The 13,801-nt window shown below is 35.6% G+C and overlaps 3 protein-coding genes across 6 annotated transcripts; 1 reads left to right on the forward strand and 2 right to left on the reverse strand.

Annotated features, from left to right (window-relative positions):
* Window positions 1-2,080: 2,080 nt before the first annotated feature.
* LOC122307216 (36.4 kDa proline-rich protein-like) lies at window positions 2,081-4,250 on the reverse strand. 4 transcript variants are annotated; one of them, XM_043119946.1, is made up of 3 exons: window positions 2,835-4,250; window positions 2,463-2,804; window positions 2,081-2,345 (listed from the first exon to the last, which is right to left on the reverse strand). In XM_043119946.1, the coding sequence occupies exons 1-2, from the start codon at window positions 4,096-4,098 to the stop codon at window positions 2,464-2,466; spliced, it is 1,605 nt and encodes a 534-aa protein (XP_042975880.1). In that variant the 5' UTR covers window positions 4,099-4,250; the 3' UTR covers window positions 2,081-2,345; window position 2,463. The 4 variants fall into 4 exon arrangements, with proteins under 4 accessions (XP_042975880.1, XP_042975881.1, XP_042975879.1 ...); XM_043119947.1 differs by having other exon boundaries at window positions 2,463-3,539; window positions 3,675-4,241; XM_043119945.1 differs by having other exon boundaries at window positions 2,081-2,369; window positions 2,463-4,245.
* Window positions 4,251-8,818: 4,568 nt separating this feature from the next.
* LOC122307529 lies at window positions 8,819-10,161 on the forward strand. Its single transcript, XM_043120450.1, has 2 exons — window positions 8,819-9,490; window positions 9,848-10,161. Exons 1-2 carry the CDS (start codon window positions 9,050-9,052, stop codon window positions 9,971-9,973), a joined length of 567 nt encoding a protein of 188 aa, XP_042976384.1. The 5' UTR covers window positions 8,819-9,049; the 3' UTR covers window positions 9,974-10,161.
* A 456-nt stretch (window positions 10,162-10,617) lies between these two features.
* Window positions 10,618-12,648, reverse strand: LOC122307527 (zinc transporter 5-like). The gene is made up of 3 exons (XM_043120448.1): window positions 11,864-12,648; window positions 11,222-11,371; window positions 10,618-11,088 (listed from the first exon to the last, which is right to left on the reverse strand). The coding sequence occupies exons 1-3, from the start codon at window positions 12,479-12,481 to the stop codon at window positions 10,783-10,785; spliced, it is 1,074 nt and encodes a 357-aa protein (XP_042976382.1). The 5' UTR covers window positions 12,482-12,648; the 3' UTR covers window positions 10,618-10,782.
* Between the last annotated feature and the right edge of the window lie 1,153 nt (window positions 12,649-13,801).

Consider the following 13,801-nt stretch of genomic DNA (forward strand, 5'->3'; position numbering starts at 1 on the left):
TCGATCTTGGGTGAAGAAGTAGCTGCTATATATATATATATATATTATGGACATTGATCTGAGACAAGTTTAGTGACATCAACGTTATCTATATTTTCGGACGACCTAATTATTTTCAGTGACTACATAGAGATATTGTTAGACTCAAACAATTCGAAATGATCTAAATCATTTTTTTTTTTCGCAACCTATCTCATTTCATTTCATTTAATTATTATAATTTTTTTTAAAACATTTCTACACAAAATAAAATAAACAACTCAATTTTTTCAAATCTCAAAATAAAATTAATATTAAAAAATATATTCTAATAATATTTTATTTAACTTTTAATTTTAATCTTAACTCATCTTATCTCATATGTGAAAACAAACGAGGGTCACAATACATCTTATTTAATAGTTACAAAATTTTTAAATTTATATATAAAATAAAATAAATAATTTAATTTTTTAAATCTTAAAATAATAATAATATTAAAAAAATATATTTTAATAATATTTTATTTAATTTTCAACTTTTATCTCATCTCGTTTTATAAAAGAAACGAGAAATGAGTGTTAACCTCTAGCCAAAATAGCATTATCTATCAATAATTTCTTAACTTTCTTATTTAATTATAAATAAGACGACCTAAGAGAAATGAAAAGTAACACGTTTATACAGTGAGACGAGAGCGAAATTAATTGTCACAGACTCTCACAAGTGATGTGTAGCAATCGATAAACCCATAGCACAAGTAATAGTACTACCATATAAACATGCACATGCACATGTTCGGCTTGGAGATCCGTTGGGTACGCAAGTGACAAACAGCTAGATGCTTGCACCAAACAAAGATATTCGCTGCATGTTTGTCGGATGAGCTTTAATTTACACGAGGAAAATTGAAGGATTGTCCCCACGATAGTCAAAGTGAAGTACTACTACTCCTACGTCTGAGTATGACATTTTTTTAATATTGTTTTTTCTCTTCGAAACCATGCATATACGCGCGGGTACGTACGTTTTTTAATATTGTCCCCAAGCCCTCCATCACTAATTACTGTGCGACAGTAACATGCATACGTTGAAGTGATTTTAAATAATAATAAATTATTTATAAATAATAAAATAATACGAGATTACTTTACTCTCCAAAGACGGTCTTTGCCTCTTGCTTTTCGGTTGGGTTTGATAGTAAGATAAAAATTTTAAATTTTAAGATAAGGTATTATATTTTAATATTATTATTATTTTAAAATTAAAAAAATTAAATTATTTATTATATTTTATATTGAGATTTGAAAAAATTACAATGATAAGATAAAAATTTTAAATTTAAAATAAAAATTTTAAAGTGCCAAACCGAATAAAATCCCAAAATTAATTGAAAGTCCACGAGCTATCATAATGATTTCGTATGCAAGCCAAAAATTCATATTTACATTCTTATAATTTATAAATTTCATGTATTTACTTAAAATAAATTAATAAATATAAAATTTATATAAAATAATTTAATAATTAATCATTGGACGATGGTAGAGTAATTATTAAATATACTCACCAAATATATACAGTAATATAAATGAATTTTTTTTATTGAATTCTACTATACAATCAGTTTTATGTACTCTAATTTATACACTTTACTAAATAATAATTTTATATAAAAAATAATGCAACTAATTATATGAGTGAAGTTCTTAAAAAGTATGTAGAAAGTATGGATAGACATGGAATTATAATTTTTAAATATTAAAAAAATAAAAAATATAAATTTAATAATAATTACTTTCTTAATTATTAAAAAAATATATATTTATACAAATGAGCTACACATTTGATAGTGCTCTGTCATTTTCCTAAATTATTTTTCAAAAACACTGAGCGGAAGTACTTTATCGTCTATCTAGCATTACTAGTCAGAAACAGATAGTCACGTGAACTCACAGATAGTACGAGCCACGAGGCCACCGACTGCATGCTTCCCAGTGCAGCGAAAAAAGACTAGGGGTTCTCGTGGAGTCGCAGATACAGAGAAACTGTGAATGTGTGTGCCACTGCGCGCCAGTGGGACAGAAAGATTCTCATCAACTTTACGAAATTGAAGTTCTCATTCAAAAACTGCAGAAGCGTATAAAACTAAATACAACATTTTTTTTGGGGCATGTAAAATGCAGGGGGGGAAAACACAATACATGAACATTATTAATCTAAAACATGGATATTGTACCCACAGCGTATCGATTTGAATCATTTGATACACCATGCGATGAACGAAACATTAACACAAGTTCTGTAAAAAGAACTTCATCTCTCGTTATTTTCTTCCGAAGTGATCACACATGCAATACCGCATTCTGCAAACATTGAACAAAACATGACTATCAAATCGTCAACCACGACACAGAAAAAGAACACTAGCTAAAAGAAGTACAATTAAAAAAAAAAATTAGAAAGAAAAAATAGATTAGTACCTTAGGCGGTACATTTGAACCCTGAAGGTGGAGTCTTGCCACAATCAATGAGGACCTCAAGAGCAATAGGAATGATGATACTGATATTTAGAAGCTTAGCCTTAATGGTGGTGCAAAGGCAGACAGCGGCATCCAAATCCAACAGACCTTGCAGCACTGGACAACATGTGTCCTTAGCACTACTGCCAATCCCTATGTGCACAAGGCCGCCTAACACGTCTACGCATGCTCCCAGCTTTAGAGTGTCAACGGGGCATGTGCCTTGTGCCGGTGGAGGTGGGGGAGGAGGACATGGCGTCTCGGTCGGAGGAGGGTTAGGAACAACTGGAGGCACGGGAACCACTGGTGGCGGCGGCTGTGGCACCACTGGAACTGGTGGCCGCAACGGTGGTGGCCTTGGCACTACTGGTACTGGTGGGTATACAACGGGAGGACTGGGAATAACAGGAGTCACAACTGGCGGCGGCGGCGGCGGTGGCTTTGGCACTACTGGCACTGGTGGATATACGATGGGAGGACTGGGAATAACAGGAGGAGTCACAACCGGCGGCGGGGGTTGGGGCACATAAGGTGGTGGATAAACAATGGGAGGCTTGGGCACGACCGGCGGATAGATCGGAGGCCTGGGTACATATGGAGGATAGACAGGAGGCCTGGGTACATAGGGGGGATAGACAGGAGGACTGGGTACATATGGAGGATAGACAGGAGGCTTGGGTACATATGGAGGATTGACAGGAGGCTTGGGTACATATGGAGGATTGACAGGAGGCTTGGGGGTAACTGGCGGCTTTGGAATATAGGGTGGCTTTACAGCAGGTGGCTTGGGTGGATGCGGCGGCTTAACATACGGCGGGTGGGGTGGCTTTACAGGATGCTTGGGTGGATGTGGGGGCTTAACGTGCGGCGGATGTGGTGGTTTTACCGGTGGTTTGGGTACGTAGGGGGGATAGACAGGAGGCTTGGGTGTAACTGGAGGTTTTGGTATGTATGGTGGCTTTACCGCAGGTGGCTTTGGGGGATGTGGTGGCTTGACATGTGGTGGATGGGGTGGTTTTACAGGAGGCTTGGGTGGAAGTGGGGGCTTAACGTGCGGCGGCTGCGGTGGTTTTACCGGCGGTTTGGGTACGTAGGGGGGATAGACAGGAGGCTTGGGTGTAACTGGAGGTTTTGGTGTATATGGTGGCTTTACCGCAGGTGGCTTGGGTGGATGTGGGGGCTTAACGTGCGGCGGCTGCGGTGGTTTTACCGGCGGTTTGGGTACGTAGGGGGGATAGACAGGAGGCTTGGGTGTAACTGGAGGTTTTGGTGTATATGGTGGCTTTACACCAGGTGGCTTGGGTGGATGTGGTGGCTTGCCATGTGGCGGATGGGGTGGTTTTACAGGAGGCTTGGGAGGCTGTGGAGGCTTGAAATGTGGCGGCTGGGGTGGTTTTACAGGCGGCTTGGGTGGGTGTGGTGGCTTAACATAGGGGGGATACTTTGGTGGGAAGGGTGGCTTTACGTGGGGAGGGTGTTTGGGTGGGAATTTTGGTGGGTACTCTGGAGGAGGACAGTAGGGTAAAGCAAGAGAAGCAAGCAAAGTACCCAAGTTCAGAAGGAGAACTAAGAGATTAGGGAGAGCAAAATTCCCCATCTACTTCTTCAAAAACCCAACACTCCAACACCGGATGATGTTTCAGTGTTCAAGCTGGTCTGCATATGGATGTCTTAGCCTTCTTTATAGACAATCGATGATCATAGCATGCAGTAGAGAGTGTAGTAGCAGTTGTAGTATTTTTCATTTGTGGGGTCTTTTGTCCTTCTGTTTGCATTGGAGGGCGGTCACCATGTTGTTGTTGTATTCTTCCTTGGATTGTCAATCAAGTTGGATTTGGTACAGCTTTGTTGTGCCAAAAATTAGAGACTTGCGAGGGAATCAAGGAAACGCGGTTTTGTAGCAGAGGACATTTTTATCAGGTAGTGGCGCCATGTAGCACCCGTGAATGTGGTCATTATACTCGCATGTGACTCCTCATCCACTAGAAAAACACACATTTTCAGGCTATTAAAAAACCCAGTAAGAGGACAAATTACGTACTCTCAAACTTTACCAATCGGATAAAGAGAAGAGAAATAATATTTATAATTGTGGTTGTGTGAGTATTATATAATTTTTTTAAAAAAATAAATTAATATAAAATTTATATAAAGAATTAATTTTTTAATTAAAATTTTTATTTTTTTTAAAATAATTATATAATATTTATATATTTTATAACTGTACATAATAATATTAGAGTAAAAAAAGCCTTTTCTTTGAATCGACTACTGGACGACTCCCTCCCTAGCTATGAAGCTGTCGGCCAAGCAAATAATTTAGAAGTGATTTATCATCAATTTGATATTGAGATCTTTTATATATTATTTTCATGTTTTACCTAAAACAACAAGAAGGATTATGAATAATAATAATAATAATAATAATAATAATAGATGATCGCTATAGTCATAAAAATAATTATATAAAAATAATTTTATAAATTGATATGGTTTCATATGATCTGTTATATTTATTATACGATAAAAATAATTTTATAATCTGATGAACCACATAAAATCACTTCAGTTTATGAGATAACTTTTATATTTTATGGTTAAAGTATTTTTCATAATAATAAATTAATAATATAGTGTATAATAGTTTTTTTGATATTACATCTTTTCTTAATTTGGATTTCACATAAATTTCCCTTTGAGAGAAAATAGAAAAGGAAAGTGTTCCCATTTTTCTTAAGAAAAAAGAAGATATATATATACATGTGTATAGTTTTAAAAAGCTTTTTAAAATCTTTACCTGAATATATATCAGAAGTTTGCAGATGATATAGACGCAGCTGGCACGCTCGATCGATCGGCTCCATGAACACGTAAAAGAAAAAAGAAAAAGAAAACAAAAGCAAGAACAGAAAGCAACATATGGATCAGTTAAATAGCGCTGATCTGCCCATAGAAACCATAAAAACCACTTGCTGCATGGTCCCCGAATTGCAAACAAACAAGACAGAGATGCCCAACCATAGAAAGTAGAAACCACTCATGTCAAGTACTTATCTGTACATAAGAATAGAGAGTAGTACGTACTTGAGAGTTACATACATATTAAACTCTTGACAACTTCGATGGAAATCTAAGCAGCTTCAATGAGGTTTATTTCTTTCCCGACTGTTGATCAATAATTGTTGATAAATAATGTCTCACTTCTTTGTGAAATTAGTTCAGGTTGAGTCCCTATTTTTCACATCTTAGATTCTATATGTGGTAGTTAAGGTCTCGCTCTCTCTCTCTCTCTCTCTCTCTCTCTCTCTCTCTCTCTCTCTCCATATATTGTGAAAGGCTTCCACTATAACGGGCAAGGACAAGCACATCATTCCTACCGACCTCAATGGTGGTGTCAAAATCTGTAACTTTTCCTCTCTCTCTCTCTCTATACTATGCTGTGGGAATGCATGCATGGGCATTGACTTCTCATTACTGAACAATTAAAATGAATAGCTATCTGTTAATGAAAAAAACGCATTTCCTGAATACAATGTATCATAAAGGTATTATTTTTTCCTTTTTCTTTTTCCATTTTAGGCCTTAATTTGGTTCTTCTATAAGTGGAGATCAGCTGGTGCCTGTGTTTCTGAAGTCGCCTGCCTCTCTTTTGTTCGTGTGTGTGTAGCTTCGTCTTTCTCATGAATTTGAGTGGGTTGCCTACTTTAGTACTGTTGTGAAAAACGATGCAAGAAAAGTAAATTAAGTGAAACAAGAAATTGATGATGGGATACAAAGATTTATATGGTTTCATAATCGTGGTTACATTTAGGGAGCTGCAGAGTATTTTTTTATTATTATTTTGAGGAATAAAAAAAATACTTTAAAGTGAATTATACTATTCATCTCGACCATACTATTTATAATAAATATAATTATATGGTTGTATGGAAGAAATACTAATTTCACAACTATTGCTTTATTCATTTGAATGAGTTTTGAGCAAGTTCTCTACTTAAATTTCGTTAGTGCGATTTTTGACATGAACATTGAGCAAATTTAACGTTGGGCAAACTTTCTGTCTAGTATTTTTCGAGTCACAAAAAGGTCGTCAATTTTTCTTAGGGTTTTGCCCCCGACCACCCACATGGCTTGTCAATGTTCGCTTCGTCTTGAACTTCCATGGCCTTGCCTTATTGAAAATCCATTAAAAATAGGGATGAATTCTTGTCAGATTAGGTCTTCGAATAGGACCACCACAATGTAATGAACTAGGCTCCACATACCCAACAAGCCCCCTTAAAAACTTTTCCTAGCTTCACCCTTCACGAACAGTGACAGATCCATTTGGCCATAATATTGTGAATTTCAGTGCACCATACAATGAATTTGAATTTTTAAGCAAAAAAAAAAAAAAAAAACATGAAACGACACAGCCTTGAGTAGGACATACACATTTTCTATTTTTTCACTTACTCTACTGGACTGAAAAAGTATGCATTTAGTCATTAATGCTTCCATCCCAACTGTGTTAGCAAATTCTAATTGTAATGCAGCTCAGAAACCTAAAGAGGGTTTGTCCAGAATTAGAAAGGAGCAACGTCTGATCATCGAGTGCTCCAAATTTGGCATATTCTTTCAAAGCATTACCTGTAGCACACTCCATGCATTCGCGTTAACTTTGCTCTTACGCTGGATCCAAGAAAGAGGACATTCGGTGAAAATGTACAGAAGAACGAGAGACCACCAAACCCTATCCTCAAGTTGCTTAGATAGAACATCAATAGGATTAGCTTTGACAGTAGGAAACTGACAGATTTTTGTATTATTCTAAATGTAGCACAAAACAAACTTATCTTGTACCACACAGCCTATCCATCCCTCCAAATATTGCATTTGTCCATATGGTGTATGTTCTCCGACAATGTTGACTTTATGCAATCTTAGAATTGCAGTGAAAAATATATAATTTAAGTAACAAATTTTACCGTTAAAAAATTATTTATTATTTGATAATAATATATTTAAAATATTTTTAAATATATTATATTTATTTAAAAATAAATTTAAAAAATATTTTTTGAAATAGAAATGACGATTATTTGATTTTTTTTTTAAAATTTATGACTATATCATTTAAAGTTTAAAAATTATAATTATTTGAAAGTTAAATGAATATTTTTATTTATTGATAATTTTTTTAAAATTTGAATTACATTTCGTATTATTTAAAAAAATATATTTGAGATGATATTTTTTGTAAATAGACTTTTTAACTTATTTGAGATTAAAAAATATTTTAACATGTTATAAGTAAATAATTTAATTTTTCTATTAAAAAACTTGCAATGTTATTTAAATATTTTTTAAGACGTAAACCGACACTTTGTCCTAGCTTATTTTTGTGCTTGGAAGTCTATATTCCAGATAATTCTGATTCTTAATTCGAAAAATGATTGTTGACTTACTTGGATCCACCGTGACAAGCATGGCAATCCCACCAAAATCACAATTGCCTCCACCTAGCTTTGTGTTTTGCAAGTAGCCGTTGAAAGCATGTACAAGAAGCATGAGCCAAAAATAGTGTCAGGTTGGTGGGGTGAACCATTGGGTTGAATTGACTTGCAGTCTACACCCAGACCCGTAGGCATAGTCCATAGCTTGCCAGAACTATCGGTTCAGGAACAGTTGGCTTTGAAACACAACAGCCTCGAAATGCTAGCTAGAACCCTTTTTACTCTTTGGTAAAAATGTGTATCGAAAAAGTGAGTTTTTTAATTATTTTTTTATAAAAATTTATACGAGATTTGTATATATTATTTCTCGAATCCTTAACCATACTGTAGTGTTGATGGAGATGGAAGAACTAGATCAGGTGGGCTAAGAATATGTTTTTTTGGGGCCTAGGGAAGCTACCAGGTGGGCTTGGCTCGTACTCTGGTGGATTTGGGAGTGGGGAATAGGTAGGTGGGCTAGGCGTGTTAGAGGGTATGCATGGTGGGCTTTGGAAAGGGAAATTGGGTGTTGAGCATTGTGGAGGGATGATAATTTATAAAGCATAGCTTATAGAAAATTGTATGGTTGGTTGTAGTAGGTAATATTGGTGCATTCCCATAAAACGGAGGAGCATTTTCAGGCAAGGGAACATGTGCTAATGATTCAAATTGTTGCAATTTCATCACTTCAAGTGAATTTTGATATCCAATTTCTACAAGAGAGGTCTTGGATTCAATCCCCTCTCCAAACCTTCTAATATCAAAAAAAGAAAAAAAGAAAAGTAAATTTCGATACTAAAATGAGAAAATGAAGCGGACCAAAATCACGAGAGAACATTATAAATCGAGGGGAACAGAGAAAACGGTTCAAAAACTAGGGACAAATCCGGCACATAGGTTGAGTGTAACGGTAACTTTCTGTCTTGTTCTTTCTTCCGTCTTCCCCCTCTGCTGCTTAAAAATCATGCCCAAACCCACTAAAGGAATTAGCTTTCGATCATCTGAAAGAGAAAGCGAAAAACCCGTTGAAAACAATCGCAATTACTTCACAGAAAATCCCCGAGAAGATCAGAAATGACCATGCGCAAAGGAGAAGAGGAAGAAGAAGAGGAGGAGTGCCTTGTTATGGCCACTACCAAAGTGGTTGAGTATTTGGAGCCATCGATGTCAAAAGGGCTTCTCTGCAAGTTTCCCGACAACTTGGTCTTCGATTTCGACTATACTCAGAGCTCGATATGGTCCCCTTTGGTCACTAAGGCTTACAGTCCCATGGACTTGGACTTTGAATTGAGTTTCATGACACCAAGAAAGCTCTCATTCGGGTTGGAGTTGAGTACGGATTTGCGCAACAAAAACAAGCTCAAGAAAGTCACTTCCAACATCAAGAAGAAGATCAGCACCACTTCCTTCAACATCAACCACAATCTTCTGAAGATTAAGCACAAGAAGAAAATAAAGGCGTCCGAGTTCTCTCCAACTCCTATGAAGAACACATGTTACCCAGCTGCCATAAAGGTATTTCTACTTCTGGGTTCTTGCTCTGATTCAAGCCGATCCGTTATATAGATACCATGATTTACCACAATGTGCTAAATTTTCTGAATTTTATTACGTATAAATAAACTTGCGTATTAACGGGCGGATCAATATTGATTTATTTATATTTAAAATTTAATTTAGTACTATTTTTAATAAAATCTACTTTTTAACTAATTAGATTAGTTTTGTGCATATATTAATACGCTGTTGTGCTTATAATTAGATTTTTCCAAATTTTCCTGCTTAAGATTATAATCCATTTAGTTTATTCCTTAAATTTCAAGTCTACTGAGGTGTCTTTCACTTGCTATACTTTATACGTCACGTATACAGGCATGGACTATGGTGCTGAAAGCTGCGTCGAAAGGTTTCAAGAAAAAAACGAAGAAAGATCATACAGCCTATCACCGGAAGCCCTCCAACTATCTGAGAGATCATGGAACTGCTTCAAGAGGATGATTATATTTGTAATTGTATTCTCAATTAATAAGAATGATTTTCATTAATTTATATTGTTTTTTCTTTTTTCTTGGATGTAATAACAGGTTTTTGATGCAGATTCCAGACATATATATTTTTAATCTACAGTAAGAAACAGAAATCATCCAGATGCCATTAGAATGGAAAGACTAGAAAATTCTGATAAACTGCCAAACTGTCGTTGGATAGATGTGAATATTTGTGTAGAAAAAAAATCTCTTTAAATTCTTATCCAAACTTGAGGACTTCGATAATGTACGTGCCATATGTGTATGTGCTTGGCTCAAGTGGAAGATTGGAGTGGAAATTGGAAAATGCAAGTGGCTTAAGAAGCAGGAACGTTGATTATGATGATTGGATTGGGATTGGAGACTTCAAAGGGCACTTTATAGGAGCAGAAGCATAAGGCATGATTTCTCAAGTTTTTAATCCCAAAAGATGATTATTTTCTGGTTTTCAAAAACACTTCGGGTGCAATTTTATTAGCAACCTTCACAAATTTTAATTTTTTCCACATGAAAAGGAAAAATACTTTTATAAAAATAAATTCACAAATTGATATAGACTAATCTATATTACATCATATTGCAAAATTTTTGTTACGGTAAAGCGGATCAAACAAATTGCATGAAACTACTTTAATTTATGAATTTTATATTAATGAAATCTCTTTGTGGGGGTGGTGTAGCACTTCTCCGTCAAAGACCTTTTCAACTAGCTTGAACACAAGCATTAAGTTACATTTTCTATCATTTGGGAATCAGAAGAACATTCCACAATGCTCAACTTCAAGCCCATTTAGCCAAGAGAGACATGCAACCAGCCCCGAGAAGAAGAGATACATTCGACTCTATCTGAAGCTTGAAACTGCTCTGCATCCTTGAACTCATAAAATCGGCTGCAAGAAGATCAACAAGTGCCATATAGATTAAGATCCCGGCTGATGCTGCATTAAGAATTCCTTCAACAATCAGGGCACTAGAGCTGTTCTCATTGTAAACATTAGATATTCCTATTCCGATGGCAATCCCAACTGGGGTTGTAAGAGAGTAGAATACCACCATGATTGCAATAGCTCGGGACCTGAAGTTTGCCTAAAATTGCAGAAACAAAAAAAGAAAAAAGGGACATATTTATATGAATTTATAGACCAGTTACAATACTGAAAATTGTTTATGATTACTATACCGGCAAAAAATTAAAAAAATTATTATTCAGGCTTTATACCTGTGAGATGCATCCACCAAGTCCCATGCCCTCAAAAAATTGATGGAAGGTTAAAGCAGCTACAAGCGGCCTTATTGTCTTGGGACTTTCAGAAGCACCCAGAGAAATTCCTATTATGACTGAATGCACCACAATTCCCAACTCCAGAACCTACAGTTTAGTCAAAAGTAAATACACAAACTCTAATATTTCTTCATGCCAAAAACTGGAAAAGAGAATTTATAAATATAAATATATATATATATATATACACGCAACGGATCACTAATTTGGAGGAAAACTGGTGAAGACACAACTTAATTTTTGGCCAAGGTTGCGGTACAGTGCAGGGACAGAGTTTACTTTGCAGATGTGGGTCCGAAGGGTCGTTTCTTAGAGAGGCTCGATGTGAAAAAAAAAAAAAAAAATGCCAAAATAAAAACGTCCTATTAACACACTCATGAAGGCAATAATTTTTCGAGAAACCCAGAAAAGAAGTTGGGAAATTAAACCAAAACAGAGAAGGAAAACTTGTAGATCCTTTTCACACAAAACTTATTCCTGAGATCTCAAAAATTCATTTAAGTGAACAAAAAACTGAATGTATATATGAATGGGGAATTGAACAGAAAGATCGTCAAATACTCCACAACCTCAAATTACCTGCGATATGACTCGACTTCGAAAAAGCTCAGAAGAGCCAGAATTCCGAGCCAAAGAAGCCACCGGACCGTGAGCATGACCATGAGTTGCATGAGTATGAACGGGCATGTGATCCTCCTGATCATGCTCACCGACCTTCTCCTCGAGTGCTCCAGTCCCACGTGGAGCGTTATGGAAGTGAGATTTGCTGTAATATGAAGTCGCAAAGGCATCGACCATCAAGGTCCCAATGGCGGACACCATTGCAACAAACCCCGTGAACGGAAATTCCCCCCACGGATTCTCTGCAAGACACGGCGATGTCAAGTTCTTGAAAGCATCCGGAAGTACGTGAATGAACCCCGTGGATAATATCACACCGGCGGCAAAGGCCTTAATGATGAAGAAGATGTTCTTCTCGGGACGCAGAGCAGGTATAGTCTTTCCAAGCATTGGAATACAAACTCCAAGTGCACCTGCAACGAGTATGGAAGAAATAGCTACGAGTTTATATTTGAGAGCTTGGTCCTTGTCACGCTCTTCATCCCCAGTATCACAACTGCACTCTCCAACAACCAGGGAAGGGAGTAGGAAGAGGGTGAAAAAGAGTGTGATATAGAGTTGTTGAACCATCTCCATTGTGTGAATATCGATTGAAGAAGAAAGCTGAAACGGGATCTTATGAAGACAGGCTCTAGCTTATACAGAAAGTCGTGCTTGACTTTCTTTTTGTCATTTTGAAAAAATATGATAGGTCCCAACACAGAAAATATAAACACTAAAGCAATTGTCCTCTTCGGGTGAGAACGTACCACACGTTTGAATGTTAAAACTTGAATAATGATCCATTACTGAAACGATGGCTGCTTAAATAAGCAAAAACAAACAATACAAACCGAAATATAAGGAAACTGCAACTGACAAATAAAACTTAACAAATGTAAAACAGAATGTAAATAACAGAGCCAAATAACACAGCATAATTAGCGGAAGCTAAATAACGTAAAACTCGCAACACTTCATTCCTCTTCTGCACGTTGAGCTACGACCCAGTCCTGCATGCAGCTCACGTCCCTTGAGCCATGACTCAAGTCCTGCATGTACTCACGTAACAGAGTATTACTCACGTAACAGAATATTTAGGATTCGGTCGACGTCCCCTCTCAGATCTTCGTGGCTTAACAAAATATTAGTATGAGTCCATGTTTACATCATTTTAGGCCTCTTGGAAGGAAAGTATGTCGACGTCGAGAGCACAGAAAAAGGAAATTGAAGTGTCAATTCACGTCTAAGATTGACCCGAAAATGACTCTATATATCATGTGCAATATTTTTATTTTATTTAATGTTCTTAATCACCTCGTAATCCCCGCCCATAAATATTATCAGTATTTTAAGCAATTTTATCACATCATTAATAACATTATATTTTAAATTTTTTTTTACTAAGAATGGCGGTGTATATCGATGTGATTAATCCCTAATTGCATACCTGAAATGATAGATTTTAAGTAATTATTCATTTAAAGCTTAGTTTAAATAGTAAGATCATCGGTAAATAGTAATTAATAAAATGATTTGTGAATAACAATGAAATGATTTGAACTAAGATGTTAATATTATTTTGATAAAAAGTGAGAAAAAAATGAATAAAAATATTATAAAATTAAAATAATGATAGAATATAATTTTTTAATATAATTTTTATTTTGGGGTTAAAAAATTAATTATTTTTTTATTTTTTTATTTTTTTATGTTTTGTTTGAAAAAGTTTTAATGATTAGATGAAAAAGTTAAAATTTAAAATTTAAAATTGAAAAATGTTTATGTTTGTAGTATTTGAATATTAAAATAAGATAAGATAAGATGAGATTAGAGTATCTTGCTATTCAAATCAGGCTTTAAGTGACTTGTATATGAAGCCATTTAAACCGTGTTACCTCTACGGTTAGAGAGGAC

Source organism: Carya illinoinensis, chromosome 4 (genome assembly GCF_018687715.1).
Source record: "Carya illinoinensis cultivar Pawnee chromosome 4, C.illinoinensisPawnee_v1, whole genome shotgun sequence".
In the NCBI taxonomy this organism is placed as follows: Eukaryota; Viridiplantae; Streptophyta; class Magnoliopsida; order Fagales; family Juglandaceae; genus Carya; species Carya illinoinensis.

What these genes read in the sequence shown, in the direction of transcription:
- LOC122307216 (XM_043119945.1), bottom strand. Translation starts at nt 4,098, where the DNA reads ATGGGGAATTTTGCTCTCCCTAATCTCTTAGTTCTCCTTCTGAACTTG.
- LOC122307529 (XM_043120450.1), top strand. Translation starts at nt 9,050, where the DNA reads ATGACCATGCGCAAAGGAGAAGAGGAAGAAGAAGAGGAGGAGTGCCTT. An exon ending in GTTACCCAGCTGCCATAAAG is followed by an intron (nt 9,491 to 9,847) that starts GTATTTCTACTT and finishes TCACGTATACAG; the next exon opens with GCATGGACTATGGTGCTGAA.
- LOC122307527 (XM_043120448.1), bottom strand. Translation starts at nt 12,481, where the DNA reads ATGGAGATGGTTCAACAACTCTATATCACACTCTTTTTCACCCTCTTC. An exon ending in GAAGTCGAGTCATATCGCAG is followed by an intron (nt 11,372 to 11,863) that starts GTAATTTGAGGT and finishes ACTAAACTGTAG; the next exon opens with GTTCTGGAGTTGGGAATTGT. An exon ending in TTGGTGGATGCATCTCACAG is followed by an intron (nt 11,089 to 11,221) that starts GTATAAAGCCTG and finishes CTGCAATTTTAG; the next exon opens with GCAAACTTCAGGTCCCGAGC.